At 39.8% G+C, this 25,158-nt stretch overlaps 1 protein-coding gene across 4 annotated transcripts in view; it reads left to right on the top strand.

The window, feature by feature from the left end:
* Sorcs1 (sortilin related VPS10 domain containing receptor 1) overlaps window positions 1-25,158 on the top strand; it is a 514,871-nt gene that overhangs the window by 346,894 nt on the left and 142,819 nt on the right. For all 4 annotated transcript variants that reach the window (XM_042689577.1, XM_042689575.1, XM_042689574.1 and 1 more), the window contains exon 5: window positions 6,640-6,713. In XM_042689577.1, the coding sequence (XP_042545511.1) occupies window positions 6,640-6,713 (74 nt within the window). The remainder of the gene's footprint in view (window positions 1-6,639; window positions 6,714-25,158) is intronic.

The following is a 25,158-nucleotide window of genomic DNA, read 5'->3' on the forward strand; positions in this document are numbered from 1 at the left end:
AGCACTATCCCTTAGTTTTTTTTTGCTCAAGGCTAGTACTCTACCAGTTGAGCCACAGCTCCACTTTTGGTTTGTTATTGGTTAATTGGAGGGAAGAGTCTCACTGACCCAAGCCTTTTTGAGCATCTACAGTTTCAAACCTGAGCCACCAGTGCCCAGCTAATTTTTTTTTATCCTAACAGGCCATCATAATGCTGTAAATAAGTGTTCTCATCCCTGTATATTGTCTGTTGATATATCTTAGAATCAGATTTTTATCTTTGAGAAATCTCTCCTGGAATGTAGCTGGTGTTGATTGTCTAAGACATCATTATGGTTCCCTCACTGTTTATTTCCTGCTACAGTTATATGTGTGTGTGTGTGTGTGTGTGTGTGTGTGTGTGTGTGTGTGTGTGTTGGTCATGGGGGTTGGGCACTCTTTTGCTCAAGGCTAGCATTCTACCACTTTGAGCCACAACACCACTTCTGGTTTTCTGATAGTTAATTGGAGATAAGAGTCTCAGGGACTTTTTTGACCTGTCTTGAGTTGCTAGGATTACAGATGTGAATCACCAGAGCTGGGCTTGCTATAGATTTTTTGAGGTGTCCTCAGAATGGATTCAGGCCCTTTATCATGCTCCGGATCCAGAGCAGGAGGACATACTTCTGAAGACTTGCTGAACTTTTTCTCTTTCTTCCTGTTGAGCCTGTTGGAAAAGCGAACTTGCTAGGTGCAAAGCCTCAGGTCTGGCATTAGGAATTTATCTGAAGTCCTGAAGGTGTCATCTCTTTCTTTCTAAAAAGAATGCAGAGACAGCACTGGGAGCCGGAGAGCCATGAGGGGGATGAGGGCTGTGTACCTCGGCGATCCCCAGGGCAGTATTAGAATGAAACAAATAAATAGGACTGGCAGGGTTTTTCTGTCAGCCTTTTCCAGAAGTGCAATTTGCAGGCACCCTGCCTCCAAGACGTTAAGGGCAGAAAAGGAAAGAGGAGTAAGCAGGCAACCTTGAAAACAACCAACAGCAGGAAAGAGTTCTCCAAAGGAAGCCTCTCAAGCAGTTGTGTGGAAGAGATCCAGGAAACGGCCCCCCACTGGGGGAAGTCACCCTGCGCAGCTTTGTGGCAAACAGAGTCCGATTCCATCACCAAAGTCTTAGGTCCATTGCCCTTGCAATCAATTTCTCTGGAATTGGTGTCCTTTTACCCATTTCCTGGTGGCAAGAGAAAATTCATAATATGTATCTTACGATCTCAAAAGAGACCCTGATCTAATTTAGGAATACTGAAAAAGCTTACCAGGGATAATACTAAGTGCCAACTTTATTTTTCATCAAACTAAGGAAGTCAAATTTCCCTTCTTCTAGGAGAAAGACACCACTCTTTAATATTGATTTACCACCATGTACATTTGGCAAAAAAGAGGAAAAGAGCAATAGGGAACTCCTCCCCCTAGACTCCTTTTCTCCCACCCCATCTTTATTAGCTGCTATATCAACACACCCAACGTAATTGTTCTCCTGGTATGAGTCCTCTTTATTCTACTAGCTGGTGTCCATCATTGAATTTACAGTTTTGCCTCTTAGGAGGGTGCCATGGATGTATGAAGGTTAGTCCTCACTTCCCCAGCAAATCTAACCCTTGGAATGGTGGAATTTAAATCCTTTACAAATAAGTGTAGTTTTATCTGCACTTTTTTTATAGTAGATGAAGGCAAATGATGAGAAAACAAGCCAATGAGCGAGGTTTTTTTTTTAGCACTCTGGAGAGGAGTATGGCAGAAGAGAAGTGTTGACAGCTTCAGACCATCATAATGACAGTGTGGAGGGTAAGGCCTGGCGGATGCTAATAGATCTTGAGTAGAGACAAATGTTAGGTTTGTGCTCATTAAGCTATATTTACTAAAGCAGAGAAGTGGTTTCAGATCAAGCAGAATGATTTTAGACAAGAAGGATTTCGCCTTACATTCTTAGTTACCCAGACCTCCCCCGCCACCACACACTTTGTATGTCTTAAATTCTTTTCCTCTATTTTGTACCAGTGTTGAAGGAACAGAAACAAAGGTGCTCTAAGAATGGCCTTGCTGGGTGCATGACAAAGAGTTAGTAGATGAATGTGGCTCTCCTAGAATTTGCTCAAGTGTTTGTTCGCTTCCCCAAGCTTTCTCTCTCTTCCTCCCTAGGCTTGGCAATGCTGGAGAAAGCTGCTGCCATTTTCTCTGATGTGACAGATAGTAATGATAGTTCTCAGTTCTGTGTTCTGACCATCAAGAGAAACCTTGGAGTTGGAGACAGACAGGGAGGGAAATAAATCTTATTTAGGTGCTGCCAACACTATGAATTTTATTAAGGGACATTGACTCATTCTACAGGAAAAGCCTTCCACTGGCAGCTGAAATGGAATCAGTGGGTAAAGTGCTTTGATACCTTTCCCTTCTTTGTGCAGGGGTACACTGCTGTTGGACTCTGTAGGTTTAATTAACACATTAACTTGAATAGCAGAGAGTTGTTGTTTTCTCCCTTTCTTGGTGAAACACCAGACCGGACAATTAACTTCTTAGGGAGAAAATGTTTGAAGTAGTAGGTGGGGATACACAGAGTAGCTTTGTCTCTGAGTAAATATGCAGGACCGTTTTGTGCAAATGCTTGAGTGTTTCACATGATATTTATAGATTTTCTTTCTTTTAAGATGCTGGACTCTCACTATCTATCCATGGAAGTAAAAATGTATTCCTGTGGTAAATTACCATTGTTCATCCACAGAGAAATCTGAGCGCCTTCCTATGTAGATTCATGAGCAGGAGATTGATTGTGTAGATCAATACTTTTTTTTCCCCATGATTATCTTGTATGTTCTAGGCACCTGTAGGTACAGAAGGGTGAGTTCATGACATCTAAAAGAATTGCAGTCACATTAAAGACTCAGGGCATATTTTCAGATATTGTAGAGTCATTTTATATAGAAAGGAATCTCTGCTATGTGTTGTTAGAAGACTCAAAAGACTAGTAAAAAAAGTGAAATACGAACGTGTGCTCAAGAGTTGGATAGACCATATATCTCTGGAGAGGAGTCAGTGGAAATCTCAGTGGGTAGTGGGAGGGTTATAGAGAAGGTAGCCTTTGATGTAGTTCTGAAAGGCAGGCATGGAGGTAGGCAAGTCCGGAAGCAACCTTCAATAAAGGTTGGCAGTATCATTGGAAGCACAGTACAGGGATGAGCTAGGTGAGTGTAGAAGCTGGGAAAGTCAGTCCACCAAGGATGTCTTTCCAAAGATGGAATTGAAAAGGATGTCACTGGGCTGGACAGGAGACTTGGCTTGTTACGTTGGGTTGCATATCCACTGCTTGATGGATCTTTAGATGCTCACCAATAACGAAGCAGACTTTTGAAGCTATCCAGTAATATTAACAGATACCTGCCTGATCCACAGGGTGGAATCCAAGCCTAATGCAGAAATCTTAAAAGTCATAGGGAAAAAGATAAAGCATAGATTCTTCCATCCAGGAATTCTTTTCTGAGACAATTCTCTGTGGGAAAGGAAATGAAAATCCCTTGTTATAACAGTCACAACATGATTCACAGTAACTGCTTGGTTCTTACAGGAGCAACATGGATCCACCTTTCATGCACAGAATTATTATTATTTTGAACCACCTTGATCCTGTTTCTATGCACTAAGCTTTACATATAAATGTAGATGTCTATATATTTACATACAGACACAGTCACATTCCAATATCGTGAATTATTTTTTGTTTACTCTAAGCTTATCAAAGTAAGTATATCTCTGGGCTTAATAACTAAGTAGACCAAGCTGGGCACTGGTGGCTCAGGCCTATAATCCGATTTATTCAAGATGCTGAGAACTGAAGGACTGTGATTCAAAGTCAGCTCAGCCACCAAAGTCTAAGAGAATCCATCTTGAATTAATCAGTAACATGCCAGGTCTGAGGAATAGCTCAAATGGTAAGACTGATGTGGGCATGAAAGTTAAGTGAGAGTGCGTGGTGCCAAAGCCAAGCTCTAGCACATAAATACATGCACACATACACATACATGCATGCACAAGTACACACATACATGCACATACTCATACACAGTAGGCCAAGTGCAGAGAGAGAGAGAGAGAGAGAGAGAGAGAGAGCAATAAATGACACCTGTTGTTAGCACAAGTCTTTGTGACTCTGTGAGATGCTAAAGATGTGCAAGATATGAGAATCACAGTTGTACAGACAGCTTGGATTCTGAGTAACAAAAGAGCAAGTTGTCCCATCCTAGGTCTCTTCTCTCTAGGAAGAGAGCTCTCTCCCATCTCTCCTCGGCCTTCTTAAAACACAGCAAACAAGAGTGTAGCTAGAAGCTCTTTTTCTTTTAGGCATGATGAGTGTGTCAGTCAGCATTCTATGATAAAATGCCAGAGATAATGAATGTATACACAGAAAAAGGTGGTTTCACTCACATTTCTGGAGGTTCCATGATATGGTATTGTTCATTGTTGCTTCCACCTGTGGTAAGGAAATGCACCATCGTGAGGATGTGGCAGAGAAAAACTGCTCCTCACCTTACGGCCCAGAAGTAAGGGCCCAGGGTCCCATGATCCCCTTTGAACATGCTTCTAGTCACCTACCAATCGCTTGTAAATGCCACAGTGTCAAATCTCCCACCACACCCCACTAACACTGTGAGCCTTTAACACAGGGACTTGAAAGTCATTCAAGGGATGGATTTTGGCGATGGGCAAAGGAAAGGTTATGAAAAAAGATACTTTGGAACTGAAAGCTACCCATTCTCCTTGGCTCGATGCTGGAATTTGGTATAGTTGGAAGTGACAGAGCTACTGTTTTAGGAGCCAGATATTCCATGCATTTGGGGATTCACAATGTTTTGATCGGAAGCATAGTAGTTCCACTGGAGGGTCAGCAGGGACTCCCAGCGGGCTGTACGTGACTTCATCAACGTCCTCGGTGAGTCACTTGGTTAGTCATTTGACATTTCACTGTGTGCTGTGTCTGGGGAGAGAGGAGTAGGCAGCCTCGTGGTTGTACTCAGTGCAGGTTGACTCACCATCCATGAAATGTAGGAGCTGACAGATAGGATGGTAGACTATTGAGGGGCAAGTAGGCCACAGGCCAGACATAAGGCAGAAAGGATATGTTCTAGAGGTTTCAAGTCAGTGACCAAACACATATGGGAACCAGAGATGGTAGGGAAACAGGATTTTGGGGGCTGAAATTGGGAAATACGTTGGGGCCAGAAGGTCCTGGAATGATATGAAGATAATCAGAGCAATAGCTGAGTGCTGATAGCTCACGATCCTAATTATTTAAGATAGTAAGGATAATTACTCAGTTGCTGAGTCCAGAAGATCCTGGTTCCATGCTAGCCCAGGCAGAAAAGTTCACAACTCCCTTTCTAGTGAATCAGCAAAGTGTAGGGCTGGAAATGTGGCTCAAGTGGTAGAGTAACAGCTCTGAGTTCGCAAGCCAAGCCCAGGAAGATCAAGCCTCAAGTACCAGCAAACAAGCAAGGAAGCAACAAGCAAGGAAAAACAAAAAACAAGAAAAGAAAGGCGAAAGAGTAAGACAGAAGGAAGAGAAGGGAAAAAGAGAGGAAGAGGAGGGGAAGAGAAATTAAGGGAGAGGAAAAAGGAAGGAAAAGAGAAACAGAAGGCTTGCATCAGGAAGAAGTGAAGAATAGGTCATATGAGGAGAAGATATTTGGGGATGGAGCGCGTGGAGGGTCATCTCGCGGGCAGCCGTTCTGGTATCTTTGTAAGGTACTAAAGCAGGATAGCAAAGGGATTTGAAATCTCACCAGCTGTGCAACCATCTGTAAAATAACCATAATACTTCATCCACACATGCATTGTGCATGTGGGTAAATTAATAAAGCATGCCAAACTCTTGGATTATGGGAAGAGTTTCCTTCCCTAAGTCTCCTTCGTTTGCTCTTCCAAAGACTGACATCGGCTCCTCATTGTTTACTGAGTCAATTTTCTTCTTTCTGACTCGATATTCAGAGTCATGGCTAAGTGGCCCTTAGCATATTCATCATCCCAGTGCATTTTATCGCTCAGGTTTATTCATATCTTGTCCCCCATGTCATCATTTTGACACACACTGCTCCCTTTGTGAATAGTGCCATTTTCGTTGGCATGAACTCTGTCATTTGTTAGGTCCCAGTTGGTTTTCCACAGCCTCTGTGAAGCATCCCTAATCAACTGCACTGCCTTTCTTTATCATGGGCTGCCTCATGCCTTTCTCATTGTTCCCGTCTGGTTCAGTTTGTACTGCTGTGTCCTCTTAGAACATAGTCTAGATTTTAAAAACTCTGGCCTTTCTCTAATTTGCTCAAGCTAAGTCCAATGAAGGAGATGACTGTTCTCAAGCAGAACAATGTATGAACTCCAGTTTAAGCCACTACCTACCCCACATGTAATTTTGAAAAAAAGATAGCCCTTCTCAGCCTCCATTTTCTCAATTGTAAAAGGGAGATGTTGACATCTGCTTTGAAGACCATGCAGGAGTAGAGATAACTTAAATGAAACGCTCACCCGGCACATGACAGTGCCCTATGAATGGGCACTGATGTAAAGAATGGATGTTGATGAATTCCACAGATGATTAAGGCTGGGTGCTAATTAACTTCTTTTCATTACAGTTATACAGTTCTGCTGAATTTGGGAGAAGGTGGCTGCTTATCCAGGAAGGAGTGGTACCAAACAGGTTTTACTGGTAAGTTCCACTTGATCTTCTGGCACATAAAGACATCACTTAGTGGCTGGGTGCTGGTGACTCATGCCTGTAATCCTAGCTACTCACGAAGCTGAGATCTGAGAATCATGGTTCAAAGCCAGCACAGGCAGGAAAGTCCGTGAGACTCTTATCTCCAGTTACCCATCAGAAAACTGGAGGTGGCCCTGTGGCTCAAGTGGTAGAAGATTCACCTTGAGCTGAAGAGCCCAGGGACAGTGCCTTAGCCCAGAGTTCAAGCCCCATGACCTACCAAAGAAAAAAACTAAGAAGACATCACTTAGTAAATGAGCATTAATATCTACACTTCCCAAACAGCAGGAGTTAACAACAGGAACAGTAAATGCTTTAAGTGACTATTCATAGTTGTATCACAAATATCTTCCTAACTCAAATGGATAGCTGATATTAGTGAACTACAGTGATTTTATGGCTTTGCTATGGTTTGGTGAACTTGTGAGGCAAATATTTTTGAAGAAACTAATAGTAGTTTTTATTACTAAAAGCACTTTGTGCATTGTATTGAATACTCCACAAAGGTTTATAGTATAACTCAGCAGATCCTCTTCAGTCTAAAAGTAAATTGGTCTTCCATTTGTTTCAGGTCTTCTGGGTCTTTGCCTTGTCATGTGTTTTGCAACCAGTAGTCTTTCAGAAATAGAATGTGAATCACCAAATATATATGATCTTGTTAGGGACTGCTGTAACAAAATGCCAGAGGCTGGCACTTAACAACCAGTTCTTACTTGCATGGTGTTACAATCTCAGGAGCTCAAGATCAATATGTCAGCAGACTTGATTCATGGTGAGACCCCTTTTTTTTCTGGCACCCTTATGCTGGACATAAGGAGAATTCTGATCTCTTATTCTCATAATGACACTAATTACATTATGATGCCATCATTTCCATGGACCTTGTCCAGTGGTAATTGCCCTCCAAATGCTCCACCAGTCTCCAAACATCATTACGTTAGAGGTTTGAACCAAATAATTTAACCAACAAATTTGGGGGGAGATTAAAACATTCACTTCATAACTGCATAACTTCATAACTGCATAACTGCATAACTTCATAACTGCACTTTATAACATGCATATTTTCACTTGCATAAATGTTAAGGTTTTCTTTTTACCTGTGTCTATGGCATTTTAAAGAAAAGGTCATTACTATGTGCATATATAACCATGTTCATAATAGTTACATATTACTTGACTTTTAAGAAAAATAAAGTGGAGATAAATATTAATGTCTCACAAGAAATCAACAGTATGTGTTAATGGAATGTGTTTATGGAAAAAATGAAAAAATATGGAAGGAAGGAAGAGGCAAGAGAGAAAATATGATAAAAGAGAAACAGAGCAGTTAGTATTTTTAGTTTTGTTAACCACTCTTCAATTAGCACAGAAGTGGCTGCAATTGAATACGACGGAAATAACAGAAGTTAATTTTTGTATTACCTATTAATACCATTGGAGTTTGCATCTTAACCTTTGCCAACGTGTTTAATTTTCTGCACCCTGATTTTATGTATTCTGCACAGAGGAAAAGGCATCTGGCTTTTACTACTATAAATAGTACCATAAAAAAGAGGTTAGAAAAGAATCTATATATCCTTAAATTACATACTTTATAATCAACAGGACTTTGGCATTTAGGAGTCAATAAGCTCCGTTCTACCAAGACAGTAATGTCTCTCCAGCTCCTTTAGTATCCAGAAATCATTGACTCCTGAAGTCACATTGTCCGTCACCAGCCTTTAGACCTAGACGCAGAAGAGATCATCAAGAATCATGACAGCTCCCTACTCCACTACAGTCCTCTCACTTCTCCATGAACTACTAAGATGCATGCATTAAAAAAAATACTTTTCATTTCCTAACACTGCCCTCGACTCCCTGTGGGAGTGAGTTGAAAGAACTGCATTAGAGCAATCATTTTTAAAAAGTCATGAAACTTCCTGAAAAAGTTTAAGACAAGCCATTTGCAAATAAGTTGGCTCAGAGACAACACACAGGAGGTCTTCTTAGATGAAATAACACCATTTCTTCCCCTGGCATAATAAGACAATTTTAACGGAAATAAGTGTTGTGGCATACAAGCGTATTCACTATCTTTGGACATTGCTCTTCCTAGGAATTACTTGAGCCTTGATTTCAAAGTTCAGCTGTACCCTTCGTAGGCCCAGGAATCCAACTGTATCTTCCTGGTCAACGTTTCTTCCCTTTTGATTCACGTAGTCCCTCATTCATGAGACACTTTCATCTCTATGTTTTTCTAAAAATAATAAAATCAGGCAATCCTTATTCCCTCCCACTTCCTTTCCTCCCTCCCTCCCTCCCTCCCTCCCTCCTTTCCTCCCTCCCTCCCTCCCTCCTTCCTTCCTTCCTTCCTTCCTTCCCTATTATAGTGCTATAAGTGCATAGAAAGACCTCAGTTTTTAAAAATGAATTAACAAAATAAATAAACATGTTTTCTCCCTTGTTTATCCTGGAAACAACATCAATGTTTTGCCAAAGAGAAAATGATGAACCATTGATCTTTCCCAAGCAAGCCTTTCACATGATCATAAGTATTTGCCAACATCAGTAATTCAGAGGAAGAGATAGAAGTTTTTTTCTGTCAATAGGAATAAACAAAAGTGTTGCCTAAAATGATGGGCAAGAATTGAGATAAGAATATTTCTCATGTGCATGGTACATGTCCAACATTTTCCAGCTGGTGGATGATCTTGTTTAAGCGTGCCATAATTATAAAGCATTCCCTGTGTTAATTTCTGTCTTTCCTTATTTATTCCTTGAAGAAGGGTCTTCTAGCTGAGAAATTGATGCGCAAAGTCCTGGTAACCAAATGTCATAAAATTATCATCTTTATGAAATCACCTGCTATCAGTGAACATGAATTCAAATCAATCTTTATGTTAAGTAAGAGGAATAAGCCTTTTCCTTTGGGAATAGAAAGACACATATTTCCCAGTGAAGCAATAATAAGCACTTTAAAGTTCACACTTTAGCCATTTAATCCTCACAACAATCTTCTGAAGGAAGCTATTCATTACCATAATTAACAGATGGGAAATCTGTGGCACAGAGAGGTTAAGTAAATTGGCCGCAGTCATACAGCTGGAATATGCCAAAGCTAGGATTTAAAAGCAGTTATTTCCAAAGCCCATGATCTCCTAAGTCAATGGCCACTATTACTGCTGTCTCTTGGCTTTCCCTTCTGAGAGGGAGCCATGAGCCCTGGAAATCTGGCTCAGGAAGATAGATGAGTGGTAAAACTCAAAGGTCTATTGGTCACCATGCCTGCCTGAGTATTTCTCTAACCAGGCTTAGCAAGTGACCACCATGTGGTCTTTTTTTTTGTTGTTTTTTTGGTCAGTTATGGGGCCTAAACTCTGGGCCTGGGCACTGTCTTTCAGCTCTTTACTCAAGCCTAGTGCTTTACCAATTGAGCCACAGAGCCACTTCCAGCTTTTTCTGCTTATGTGGTGCTGAGGAATTGAACCCTTGGCCTCATGCGTGCCAGGCAAGCTTTCTACCACTGAGCCACCTTCACACCATGTGTTCTTTAAACATGACAATTTTTCCAGAGAAAGCCTAAGACCTTATAAACTGCTCAGTGCCATAGCTATGGATGAAACTGTTTATGTGTCTATATTTTCTGATACTAAGCTACTTCCTGAGTGCTACAGAAAAGTTGTGGATCACAGCAATGTTTATTTTGAAGCTTACTCTTGGAACCCAGTTGTTTTAAAGTCCATAGAAACCATGAGGCTGTTTAAGATTTTCCAGCAAGTTTAATTAAAAGAAACACTCTTTAATCATGCTGGCTTGGAGCCTAGTTATTCCCATAGCTAGGGTCCAAATGTATTTCTCTATCCCTAAAATGAACCTTTCAATGGTTATGGGTTATAACAGAATATTGCTCATAGAATAAAAAAAGATGAAATCATTGCTTTCTAGGATCACCTAGCACACTTTACAATTGTATTTATTTTGTGTGGCAATAGTCCTAAAACCCTAGAAGCAATAAATGCATATGTAAAATAATGATAGTGTATACCTTCTTATTCATACCTTATTTTAGTGATTACTACCCTGAGGCCTGTAAATACAAACTTTCTTCCAAGGTGTCCAGATTGCTTCCAGAATGGAATTAGGGCATCATATAAAATATATTTTAGCCTAATGTTACTCTTAATCGATTGGATATCCTTTGTGTTTAAATTATAGCAATAGTGGTTGGGTTCTTTCCAATGTGAAAAATTCATTATACAGAAAGGCAAGCCAGACCAGAGAGTTGGGGCCTCAGGAATACTGAGGTCTGAGTTCTATCCCATTTACTAGGTAAGGGATTATGGGGAAACTAAGTCATTTCTGCCTGCTTTAATAATTAAATAGGATACATGGAGATTAGCAGTAATAACATTGCTAATAGTGGACTCTATATTTCTATTATATTTATATTTATTCTGCTTTCTGCGCCTTTATTAGCTTCATTTTGAGGTTAATTTTCCCCATTTTGTGCCAGAGATGGACTTTACCTGCTTTAAGCTTAATATCTAACACCTCTATCATTCAGCTTGATTCCTTCTCTGTGAATCTGGGTGTCTGGCTTATATCAAGGACACAGAAGATAAGATTTTTCTTTTCTTTTCTTTTCTTTTTGTCGGTCATGGGGCTTGAAATCTGGGCCTGGGTGCTGTCCCTCAGCTCTTCAGCTCAAGGCAAGCTCTCTACTACTTGAGCCACAGTGCCATTTCTAGTTTGCTGAGTGGTTTATTGGAGATAAAAGTCTCAGGGATTTTCCTTCTTGGGCTGGCTTTGAACTGGGATCCTCAGATCTCAGCCTCCTGAGTAGCTGGGATTACAGGCGTGAGCCACCAGCATCTGACTTAATAATATATTTCTTACGGAGGATAGACATCTTTGGAACTGAAACAGAGGGTGGAAATTGAGATACAATCCAACTATATGATTTGAGGTTGAATGAGATGTGTTTTTATTTTTAGGGACACAAAAGTAACTTAATATCCTCCCCTAATCCTTACTTAGTAAATGGCAAATATAGAACTTAGCTCTTAGTGTTCTTTTTTGTTGTTGTTGTTTTTGTTGGTTGTGGGACCTGAACTCTGGGCCTGGTGCTGTCCCTCAGCTCTTCAGCTCAAAACTAGCACTCTACCACTTGAACCACAGTACCATTTCTGGCTTTTTCTGCTTATGTGGTGCTGAGGACGCGAACCCAGGGCCTCATGAATGCAAGGCAAGCGCTCTACCACTGAGCCACCTTCCATGCCCATTCTCAGTGTACTTAATCCCTTTCATCCATCCTGTCCTGTTTCCTACTGTAATGGAAATATCACATAGGACCACCATCACTATCAGTAAAACATAAAAAGACACCTAATCTTTTAGGGAAAATATTGTGCTAAAATACTTTTTATATGATGCCTTGTATCACTTACTGCAGCAGTCTCAGCTCCTTGGAAAATGATTGTTAAAACTTCTGTAATGAAGAAGGGAGGATGGGCTCTCATTAGGGAAAACGTACAATGGGAGAGCTGAGTAATATCCAGATAAAGTCCACTTAGAGATTCCTATTGTTAAATTACTATGATGGTCTAGGCTCACAATTAATCACAGCCTTTATCATTCTCACTATAGTTAGGTAATAATTATTATCTCCATTCTAATGAAATAGAAAAGTGAGGTAGTCTAACCATCATAACATAAAAAATATGTAACCACTGACTTTTCCCCCCATCCTAGGGCTTGAATTCAGGGCCTGGCTACTGTCCCTGAGCCTCTTTGTACTCAAGACAAGCAATCCATCACTTGAGCCACAGTGCAACTTCTGACTTTTTTGAGTATTTTATTGGAGATAAGAGTCTCACGGGGCGGGGGGGAGGGGGGAGGCTGGGAAGGGAGGTGAAGGGTAAACAAAGGAGGAGGCTGCAATGCTTGGTAAGAAATGTATGCATTATCCTTGAGCCATGATCCTCAGATCTCAGCCGCCTGAGCAGCTGAAATTATAGGCATGTGCTCCCAGCACCTGGTTGCCACTAGGTTTTTAAACTTAGTCTGTCTGACTTTGTGAGTTTTGTTGGCAATAGTAAATATTGACCCAGAGTTCAAGACTAATTTTACACTTTTATACCAAAATGAACATAACAGAAATAAGCTTTCTTAAATACTAATAATGTCTACTTTAGTTCAGTAGTTTAGTAGTTAAAAGCCCATGTGGAGTGGATAATAATGTTGGATAAGAAATGTACTCATACCTTACTTATGTAACTGTAACCCCTCTGTGTAGCATCTTTACAACAAAATAAAATAAAAAATTTAAAAAGCCCATGTACTGTGTATAACACTGAAGACAAAGATGTAAAATTCACAAATACCTTAAATAAGTAAAGCTTTAGTTAGTACTTTGACTTCAGCTCTTTGGCTTCAATTCTCTATTAGAGATTTAAGAATGTGGTAGTCTGGAATCTGAGTTAAGTTGAAGACAATTCAGTGGACAGTAGTTCTCAGTATGCATATCGAGCAACCTATTAAGTATGAAAATGACAAGGAAACCTTAGCACCATCTCACCTAATTAAAAATAGGTTCAGACTTGTTTATTATATTGGTCTGATATGCATGACACTGGCTAAAATGGGGGCAGTTAAATGGTGATTAGGTACTTTCTGTGACAGATTCACCTGCCAGAAATTAAGAGTTAGCTCAATAATGAACCTTTGTTATTTTGGAGGCAGAGTTTGTCTCACTGATATGTCGAGAAGAGGGAGGCATTTGTGAGGAGGAAACATATGTCAGCAGTATCAGATAGCAAAGAGATCAGGAAATGCTTACCAGTCCATACCCGATGTATTCGAACATGTGGACACATTTTCCTTCCCCCTAGTTCAATGGCAAATCAGTGTGAATGAATTCCAAGTCCATACTTTTGACAACAAATTACATATGTTGAGCACTTGCTGTGTGCCAAAATTGCATCTTGCAAACATTATTTAAATCAACCCCAAAAATAAGCCTGGAAAATAGTTTCTGGATCGAGTCTCTAGCATGAGGTATGATAGAATAAGGTAACTTAAAAAAATAATTCACTTGTGAATCTGAAGCTTGAGAAGATTTAAGTTTAGCTCTACCCCCATTAAATCTAGAGGCACATCTTATTCTGTCCCCACCACTCCGCTCCATTCTCCTCTGTGCTCGCTTCTTCCTCAGCCACTCTTCCAAGTTGCCTCTGGCAGGATACATCTTCCAAAAGAGAGAAAATGCCTTCTCACTTCTTCAGGCAAAATTAGTGTGATTGAATCATATGGGCCTGATTAGGCCACATGCCGAGAGAGACACCAGAGGGTAGATTCAGTGTTAGCAAACCATATTGACATAAAGTAAAGACAGTTACCCCAGACATGGCCAAAATATTTTCACCAAAGAAAGGGAAGTTGTTAGATAGGTGTCAATGAGAGGGATTCTTTATCCATGGATATTTTAATCCTTCTTTCATAGGAGACACAAATAAAAAGGTAAATAAAAGAATCTCATAGAGATTAAGTAAGTCTGCCTAATGCCATAGGATGGTAGACAATACTTATTGCATTTAAACCCTAGGAGTGTCTGACTTATTATGTCAGTGTCTTACTATGTCTTGTGCTATCGTTCCCTGTCTGGGAATCATTGTTCTCCAAAATGCTATGGATCCAGGAAGCTTGCCGAGAGCTTGTTCCTTTCTAAAATTAATTAATTGATGTTACTGAGTAGTTATGCAAAGTGATTACAATCCTGTCAGTCAGGTTATGCTTCTGTCCTGTAAGGACAGGCCTTATAAGCTTTGAGTAACACATCTGTCTATGGGCCAGAAACTAAAAGAACAGTTTGTCTGATTCTGACTCAACTCACTGCCATTCATCCTTGAGTACTTCTGAACATGGATGCTGAACCAGTTTCTGGGACCCTTCCTTTTTCTTTTTGTTATTTTATAGTTTGCCTTACAGGTACTATGCCACCTTCCTCTTCCTCACTCAGATACCCTAGCCATCCAACATAGCACTATGAAACTTAGTATCCACCCCAAGAGAACATATAAGATATGGCATGTGAAAGCCTCAGTTTCTTTCTCTTTTCTTTGGTAGATTGAATGGAATCAATAACAAGAGACTGTGCCTCTGAATTTTTCTTCTCCCAGGTCCTATAAACTTGAAATTCAGTACATTTTTTAAAAAACCTGTAGATGCTATTAAAAAGAAAGAAAGAGAGAGAGACAGAAGGAAAGAAGGAAAGAAAGAAAGAAGGAAGGAAAGAAGGAAAGATAGACAGAAAAAAGAAAGTATGAGAGTAAAATTCAAGCTTATATGTTGGTAATACATATTGGGAAGAGACTGTTCATTTTATTTTTCAAAGAGAATCTGTCAATCCTTTACTATCAAGTGGGTCATCCATTCTCTGAAATTGACTTAAAAATAAACCCTATCATTCCCTTCCAATTCTATGCTGTTTGGAATTAGCATTGTCCTTTGAAAACAGTCTTCCTTTTTGTATATTCCCCATCACCTAAACTTAGCACTTCAGAGTCCTGCTCTTCTCCTAAACCTTTGGAATCCCAAGTCCTGTCAGTTCCACTTTTGTGCAAGGATTCTTGCCACGTTCTCTGCCATTCTCCTTAGCATTTGCTCTGGTTCATCATCCCTCACCTCTCTACTCACCCGCCTCACCTCCTTGTTTCATCCCACTGCCCAAGGACTCAGGTGTTTCTCTAATCAAGTGTTTGCCTCATTCCAAGTTGCTGCCAATGTGAAACTAGAAAGAGGCCCCAATTGGGCTCTTGCCAACCTAGGTTTTCATCTAACTTTTCTGACCTATTGCTCACATAAGTCCTATGCTAAACTCCTAAAGGCCAGGTAAGTAATTCTACATACTAATTAACCTGTGGACCTGGATATAATACTTACATCAGCATTTTCCCCATTATTAGTAGGACTGTGTTCTTTCAGATCAATACCTCCATATTATACATCTTTGGGGATCTATTGAGGGAAGTCATACAATATTTGTCTGTGTGAAAGAGAACTAGTTTTATAACACAGTGGTTGGGGCTTCAGTTTCAGAAACATAGTGAAACAATTCAAAAACTCACAACTAGACAAGTTTCAGAAATATTAAAGAGAAAGCCACTATAATTGAGTGACAATGCTGAAAGAATCTGCAGAAAAAATTTTTAGTTTAAATATCTAATAACAATACTTGCTCAGTTGTAATAAGCAAAGAATATAGAAGACAATAGCCTAAAGTGTTGAAAAAAGAGGCAAAATAAGAACTCTGAGGAGAATAAGTTCATGGTTTGTAAAAAAAAAAAAATAATGAAAGCAAAGTGTAGATATAACACACACACACACACACACACACACACACACACACACACACACACATGAAAAGTATCTTGAAGGATAAATAGCAAAAGCACTCTGGAGCATGGATGCTTTACTTAAAATATTTTCTGCCATGATTTCACAACACCTTAACTTTAGGGACATGTTTTCAAAATGGCTGGTACTGAGAGCCGTAAAATGGGACAAGAAGGAATTGGCAGAATGAAGGTTTCGCTGAGATCAGTGGTGGGGTCACTGAAATGCAAAGGAGGAACTGAGAGTCAGTCCTCTCTGAGTTGCTATCATGTATCCCTGGATCAAAAAAAGTAGAAAAGATCCACCTCCTTCTGACACGTATGTTCCTTTCATCAATTGTATTGATTTGTCTACCATGCTGGGTGGAAATCCTGTAAGAAGCGTCATGCTGTTCCAACTCTGGAGGCCAAAGCGCCATGACTGGGTGACAGCTTGCAGGAAGTGCATCAACTAAGGCTGAGGGAACGTCTCCTGGCTCACAGGTTTATGAACTGTGCCTGGGAAGACATACTTTCAAGGCTTCTCTTCTAAGAAGTGCACTGCCCTTTCCTCTTTCCTTCTCCTGCTCCTGCATCCCTTTGTTCAAACTCTAGCTAGGGTTCCTGCTGAGTGCTCTGTGCTTACTGATGTTCTCTGTAGAGGAAGGTCTGTCTATCAACGATCACCAGGCTATCCAGGGAGGAAGCATTTAGGAGCAGGAGGGGCCCTGTGTCCCTGAACTCATGAGTAAAGAGTGACCATTCGGGTCTTATTAGGCTTTTCTTCCATCCAGACCATTCAGGCCATGGTGGCTTCACCTTATTCCCATAGGCAGGACATCCAGATGGGGTGAGGGTAGACAGGCTGATCTTAATTCTCAAGGTACAGGAAGCAGACATGCCTATGGTCTTACATATATTCCTATCTAGGTATAAATTATCCTTATCAATTTGAGCAGCGATTAGTTTTTCGGGACCTATTATGTGCCAGGAGAAATTTTTCCTTTTTTATACAAAGATAATGTTGGATTTTATCAGCCTAATATCAACACTGATCTTTACCAGGGAGCTTAGTTTGGGTCTTCTTATCTTATTGGGCAAAAGGATTCTCTCTCTTTCTTCCAAATTTAATTGTTACTTTGTCGTAAATGCATGTGGGGTGCATCATGACATGCACAATATTGTAGATCTCATGTGTGATTGGAAGGAAGAACACAGGTTTAGGGCCAACATATCCAAGTTCAAATCTCAGCCTTGTTAATAATTGGATATTCTGAAGGAAATATTGCACCTGGCTAATCTTCATTTTTCCTTATACAAAGTCTGATTTTGAGAACTGACATGTTATCATTATTATCACTAGGCAACTTAGTATTTAGTATGTTTTCTAAATATATGAGGGTTAAAAATAATAATCCTCTTTCTCTCATCTGCTAAAAGATGAATTCATTAAGGACCAAGATTTTTCCTTTCACCTCCTTATCTCTCTGTGTAGACTATAATAATTGCAGTAGCAAAACTTGTAGATTTGCATACATAAACACACACAAGTGCTTATGTTCATCAAATTTACACACACATATGCAGGCACATATCAACTCATGAACATGTACAGGTTAAAATTTATTAAGTAGATCTCATTTGTTATATTAACAGCCACTAGAGATGACCTCTGCCTTTCCATCTATCTTGCAAATATTAGAGTCTCAAAGACATGGAAGTATATACTTAGAAGAGAAAAATTTGAGACATTTTAGATGGCAAAGGATTTTTCTTTCTTTTTTTACTCTTCATATAAAGGGTTTCCATTCATTATGTCAATTTATGAGTACAATGATCAATGTTAGCCCTTCCATCATTCTTCCCCCATTTATCCTAACCTCACTCTTCCCTTCAAGTTACCTGGTTCACTTTGACTATCTTCATCTACCCATCCTTTCTCCATTAGTCTGCTGAGGCACAGATTTTATTATACTTGTTTATTTGCTCTCAGCTGACCAACCTAAGTAGTACGGACATCCATGGTAGTAGAGGAATTGAAATAAAGACCAAATGACTGTACCCTACACTGCTCTCACAGCGAGCTTGCCAAGAATGGATGATGCTGACAGCTCCTTCACACATTTCAGAAAATGAGATCCTTGAGGAAAAAAAAATCAGTTTATCCCCAGCCCTTTTTTTTCCCTTTCAGTTGCCGACTCTTCTTAAGTCCTCCCTTACCCTCCCAGACATTCTTGTCTGTGACTCAGCCTCCTACTTTCTGAGCTGAACCCTGTGTAGTTTGTAAAGAGCAGACTGCGGAGACAAGAGGTCATCCTGGAGATGGCACCACAAGGCTGCGCTTCCCACTGCTAGCACCTGCACTAGGAGAGCTAGATGAGAGCGGTTTCATTATCCTGAGATGCTTGATGTTTCCTCTTTTCATCCCGTTCCTGATCTCCACAGGAGTACTGTTTTCCAATGCACTTGTTCTTTCCTCCACATCCTAAACTTTCCTTATGAATAGCAAATTAACTAATTAATCTTAATGTCCCCAACCCTGGGGTGTGAGCCCTATGAGCTCTGCAGCCTGCATTTGCTAATGGTCATCAGTGGCTTCTGTTCCCTTATCTTGATGATTTCCTGCCCTCGTAGGCTGCTGCCTCTTTGTCGTTGAACAACAGAGATTCTCCCCACTGCCACCGAAAATTCTTGTGATGACAGAGTGCAAGCCATTGCTGTGAATACAGTAAAAAGACCAAGTGGGAGAGGGTTATGCTCCTCATCCTCCTGGGTATATCTTCCTAAGTTGTAATTACTGGATACTCAAGGATATTGATTTGATGCTGGTTATCACATTTCACTTCAAATTCAACAGCTTCTGGAGAGTTTCGTCATGTTTTCAGAATTACTTCCTTGTCTATTGAATCATGATCCACCCCGAGTATTGCTTTTTAATCAATAAGAAATGGTGCATGGTGGTCAAGAATGACAATCCTGCAGTCAGAACACTTTTGCTGGAATCTTATTTTAAGGAGCATGAGGGGAGATGTTCCACTTCTTCATGTCTCCAAATAGTCATTAGCAAAATATCATAAGACTATCTTCAAATTCTTGTCGGAATTAAAATCAGTTAGGTTGGGCATGTGATATATGGTGAATAAATGGTAGCTACTGCTATAAAGAAAATGCAGAGATGATTGTGACTGCTCAATTCCAGGTAGTAGAGAATGGGAGAATCATAGTTTGAGGCCAGCCCACACAATAACATTACCTAGACCCTCCTCCCCCATCTCAAGTAATGGGCTGGATATGGTGCTTCATTTGAACTAAAATAGGATTGCAATGCTGGCCCACCTGGGCAGAAATTTAAGACCTTATCTAAAAAATTATCAAAAAGGTCTGGGTTGTGGCTCAAATGATAGAATACCTGCCAAGTAAGCATAAGGCCCTGTCTCCTCCAGTACAGAAAGAGAGGTAGGGGGTAGAGGAATGGGAAGGGGGGGAGGAGGAGGGAGGGGGAGGAGGAAGAGGAGGAGGAGGAGGGGGAAGTTGGATATTAATTTCGGAAACATAGTGATACCATTTCAGATCAGTTCAATGATTTGCATTTTCAGTAGCAATTTTTAAGGTGTCTGTGTACTTTCCTTTTCTGTTGCACCAGAATCAGGACTGATGAATAGAATCTGAGTTTCTTGTTTTAGTTTAAGATCTCAGTTAGACCACCTAGTTAATACTGAGTTACTTTTAAAACTCAGTTAATTCTGAGTTATTTTCATTCCTAGTCACAAAGTTATAGGAAACAATCCTTGTTCTCAAGGGGCTTAGGGGTGCTTGGGTAAGACAGCAAATGGAACTTTTATCAAAGAACACAGAAGGGTTTTGTTTCTACATAGTTATTCAAAAGAATAGCTATAGCCAAGGAAGTTTGGAGTCCAAGGTGACATGGCTACCAGTCTAGAAGGAAAGATAGGCATGAATTTGGGAAGAGAAGAGCAAGGACACAGTAAACCTAGCAGCCCCTTTGCAGCTGCCTTTCCTGTCCTCCAGCCTACTGCCTTCAGAAGGTAATGTCTGCTCCTACTTCTCTCCTATTCTCCAAACCTTACGTTTACTCCTTTGTGGTCAATTCTAACACAAGCCATACAGACACTCTGAGAAATATAGACACAGCTTAGCCCATCTGGTGCAGTATAAAGTCATCTCAATATCCCCTACAAAAGAATGTCACCTGGGTATGCTTTATATAATATATAACTTCCAAATACACACAAAACAAAATTCTGCCATAACTTCGAATGATGGGATCTTCCCCAGACACAATGTGAAACATAATATCTCCTTCCCCCCAAAACATGAGAAATTTTGAATATATCTGTTATTTATAATATTTCTATTGTTTGAGCCATACTGAATTTTACTACATTCTATTGCAAAATGCACTCACATGTAAGGTAAAGTAATATTAACATGGCTTATGGCTCAACACAGGACTGTGGAAGAGAGGAAAAAGAAAGGAAAAAAAATCACATGAATATCACACACACAGGCACATACAGTTGGGAAGACATTGACTAAAAACTTCACACACTGAGTGCCTGACACATGTCACATAGTGTCAAATTTAACTTTTAATCAAATGCAGATAACCCATTATTGTATGCATCAGCAAAGTGGTCTCTAACGTATAGCATTATGATAATCATAAGATACCTAGTGACCAAAGAGATGTTAAATTTTAAAAAGTGCCCATTTGGGGATAGATAAAATACTTGGAGTTCTCTCAATACATCTTTGCTTAGTGGTTAAAATAAAGAATGGATGTGGGGAACGAGGTAGCCCTTGATATTTATTGTCTTAGTACGTAATTAACAAGGTGTTAGGTGACAGATTCAAGACAGAACATCCCAAACTATCCCAGAGCTTGCCTCATTCGACTATGGGGAAGCAAAGGCAAGGTGGACAAAGGAACATCCCCAAAGCAAGTGTGGTGAAACCCATGTGGGTGATCTCCTGAATGTATTTGTGCATTGGAATCTCAAGACTTGGGGAGATCACAGAAACCATTCCCTCTGACCTTCCAGGACTTGTAAGACCTGCTTCTAAAACTTGCTAGAGAAATGAATGGGAAGAGCCTTCTGGAAGGAGAATGGAACTTTGTCAATCAGGATCTATCTTCCTCAAAAGAGAATAACTAGAGAAAATGGACCTGTCCTCTTGTTTTTTATTGTTGGCTCTGACACTTAAAGCATCAACACCTCTACACAGAACAATTCCATAATTTAGAGGAAGCTGTCAAGGCTTTCACAGGCATGGCAAGATGTGCCCCAGGGTGGGGGCCGAACCTGCATTTACTAAATTTATGGGAAGGGGTTTTACATGACTGCCCAAGTTTAAGGCAGATAAATCCCAGAAGACAAATACTACCAATAATTGAATTACACAGCCATTATCATGTACTGAGCAGAGCAACTTTATGACTCTATTGTGACAAGATGAAACTTGTTAGAATATTTATGTGCCTGAGATCGTTTGTGCATTGCCAGCTCAGAGAACAAACCAGCTCTTCCGTGTGCCTCCTATGAGCGCGTACTTTTCCTGAGCAATTCAGGAGGAAAGGAAGCCAAGATGGCTGGCTGAGAGGTATCCCAAGCAGACAGAGCTTACAGCCCTCTAAATGCAAACCTTGCTTTTGACCTTTGCATTTCAGCAGCTCCTGAGCTCAGCAGGTTTATGTCATCTCCGAATTTGTGCGGTTCTGGATCAACCAGCAAAACTCACACATGCATAAGAATTCTGTCTATGAGCATTGCTTTGCACTTGTGAACAAATTGTAAGGAAGAATAAGCCAGTAATCAAACATATTGCCTTAACTTTACCACTTTTCTTTCTTTTTTTTTTTTTCTTCGTCATTTCTTTTCCTTTTGGAGATAGAATAAGTCTCTCATGATACGTCCCAGGCTGCCCTGGACTTGGTTACATTTTTGAAAAATAGGATAACTTTATTTTTATGGATGTTGAAATTATAAATGAGAAATGCTGAAATAACACATTTTTTAAAAAATAGCTTTATAGAATGAATTACAAGAAGGGCAAGTCATTCTGTATGATAACATGGAATTATAAAATACACATATTTTTCTATTTATACCAATCTGATAATTCAGGATAGTCCTATGAAATTTATGTCTAGTTACCCATGCCATTGCTTTTAATTTTCAGATAATTTTAGGATTAAGAAAAAAAGTGCCTAGCTTTACTCTGTGAGTAAAAGAGAGACAGACAGAGAGATACAGAAAGAGACAGAGATGCTGCAGGTATCTCTCCTGCTTGACAACCAAGCCTTCTACCACTTGAGCCACGCCCAGTTTACCTCATGTGATGTGAATACCTCGGATCTCCATGGTTCAATTTTCACAACTAGGTAGTTGACACTAGTAGAATACGACCAAAACTGAAAAAAGAAACTTTTCCTTGATTACCTTCAGATTCTCTGCTAAGGTATTTTCTTGTAATCTAGGATCTAATCCAGAACTTCCTTTTATATCTGCTTGTCCTAGATCTTTTTTGCCTCCTTAAATCTGACAATTCCACAGACTTTCTCTGCTTCTGATGACCTGGACAAGTTTGAAGAGCACCAGTCAGGCCTATTGTAGAATGATCATTTCTTTCTTTTCTTTTTCTTTTTTCTTTCTTGCTGGTCCTGGGGTTTGAATTCAGGGCGTGGACACTATCCCTGAGCTGCTTTTGCTTAAGGCTAGCACTCTACCACTTGAGCCACAGCGCCACTTGCAGTTTTTTCTATTTATGTAGTGTTGAGGAATCAAACCCAGGGCCTCATAAATGTGAGGCAAGCACTCTACCACTGAGCCACATTCCCAGCCCTAGGATGATCATTTCTAATGGTTACTAGGTTATCAGTTGTTGGAGAGGAGAGGCTAGAATTGATTTGCTTTCCACATCATATCAAGGATGACAAGGTATGAAGATGTCTTATTACTGCGGTGGTTAACTTTGGTCATTTGTCTAAGGTGATGTCTACCAGGTTTCTCCAGTACAATGGTTCTGTTTCTCTAAGTTTTTCCATCCAGTTGGCAGTCAAAGGAAGGGAAATTAAACTCCAACTCCTGAAAAGAGCCACATTAAGCATTGTGTGAACATTTGTGAGAATTATCATGATAATTAATAAATATTTTGGAAGATATATTTGAGGCTCCATATTTTAGCTACTCACTTTAAAACCAATTTACTAACCTGTACCAATAGCTAATTTGGTGGTGTTCCAAGATTCTCTTTATTTTGTTCTCTTTATTTTGTTCTTCTATTTTTATTAACTTGTATTCTTTTGCAATGATTTTTGTGATATTGTTTAGTTGTTCAGACAATGTACTATTCAGAACAGATGGCCTACAAGCCCAGTTCTGGATTATGTTTTGTTTCTTTACTACTGATTCTATTTCCCTTCCGGCATCTCTGTGCCCTGGCTCTAAGCTGGAGGCCAAATGATCCCAGTTAGGCTTTACTGCACCATTGATACACCACCTGCTAATTATGGGCAAGATTCCCTGGCTTAAAAAAAAGTGCTTTATTCCCTATGACCGATTTGCTTGATTCAGAGGTGTGGAATTCACCAGTACTTCTGGACTCTTCTCCTACCATTTGGTTAAATATCTTCCCCCCTCCCCTGTCCTCTCCTCTCCTCTCCTCTCTTCTCCTCTCCTCTTCTCTCCTCTCCTCTCCTCCTCTCCCCTCTCTTCCCCCTCCTCCCCTCCCCTCTGTATCCTTCCCTCCCCTCTCCCGTTTTCTCTCTTTCTCTCTTTCTTAAACACATAGTGTGTATAAGTGGAGCTGCACTTCATTTCTTTATCCACTGTCCTAGCCAAGGTTGAAAAGGAAAACTTCAGTTGTATTCTCCCCTAAAAACAAAAACATAGCTCTATGCAGAAAAATGATTTTAAGCAATTTTGTAAATTCTCCAAACAAGGTCACTTTTAAATTGACCATTGAAAGCATGTCTAACTACAGAACAGGAAGTGAATGAACATCCTTGTAAAGTGACCACAAATGTGAACAAGCAGTTTATGAAAGAAAAAAAGAAAAAGAGCAAAAGGGCAATTAGCATAAAATATTTAATCTCACTAATAGGAAATAAAACTTGAAGCAAAAGGGCACTACTTATTAACCTATCAAATGGATAGAAGCTGTTGAGAAGATGCCATATAGACTTGCTGAGAAGTAGGAAGTAGAAAGAATTACATGTTGTTCCCAGCAATGTCATTTTTATCAGCTTTCTAGAAGACACACAATATATATCACAAAGCTTAAACCAATAGCCCATTTCTGATTATCAGTATTCTCTCATTTAATAATGTATATGCTAATGTTATATTTCAGAAGCACTGAGGAAATGTAAACATCTATCTGCATTATCTATAAAAGCAAAAACTTATACTCTATCCATACCCTGTGGTCAGTAAACTGGTAAATTGGAGAATATTGTACAGTTGGCAAAATTGCACTTGATGCTTTATCATCATGAATGATAGGATGCAGAATTTGCAACAAAAATGAGAGGAATGACTACTTAAAAATAGAAAAATATGAAAGGCCCAAGAGCAGACTGCTAAAAGTGGTCATTTATAGCTGGATGGATTGAGTGATAGTTTTAGTTTCCTATTTGTATTTTGGTAGACCTAGCAATCTATTTTAAATGAACATATATTACTTAAGAATCAATTTTTAACACAGGGCTCTTTCCATATTTTATAGCAATGATAATCATAATGGTAATCACATGCAAGTGGTGTGGGGTTTGGAGTAGACAGATAACAGGAAGTCACTGTGGCTGCCCGGGGACAGCCGGGGGCAGAGCCACAGACCTCCTCCTCTCTCCTCCTGGGGTTCCCTTCAAGTTTCTGCTCCCTTCATCTGGACTTCTTATTCTTATATCCACTCTTTGTACTTAAAAAAATTCCTCTTCCTGTCTTTTCTCTTTTCTTTCACTGAGATGTGTGAAATCTCATCTTTAAGAATTCACATTTATAGTGAATATTGATTTT

This window comes from Dipodomys spectabilis, unplaced genomic scaffold, assembly GCF_019054845.1.
Source record: "Dipodomys spectabilis isolate Male_0828 unplaced genomic scaffold, ASM1905484v1 ptg000125l, whole genome shotgun sequence".
Taxonomy (NCBI): Eukaryota; Metazoa; Chordata; class Mammalia; order Rodentia; family Heteromyidae; genus Dipodomys; species Dipodomys spectabilis.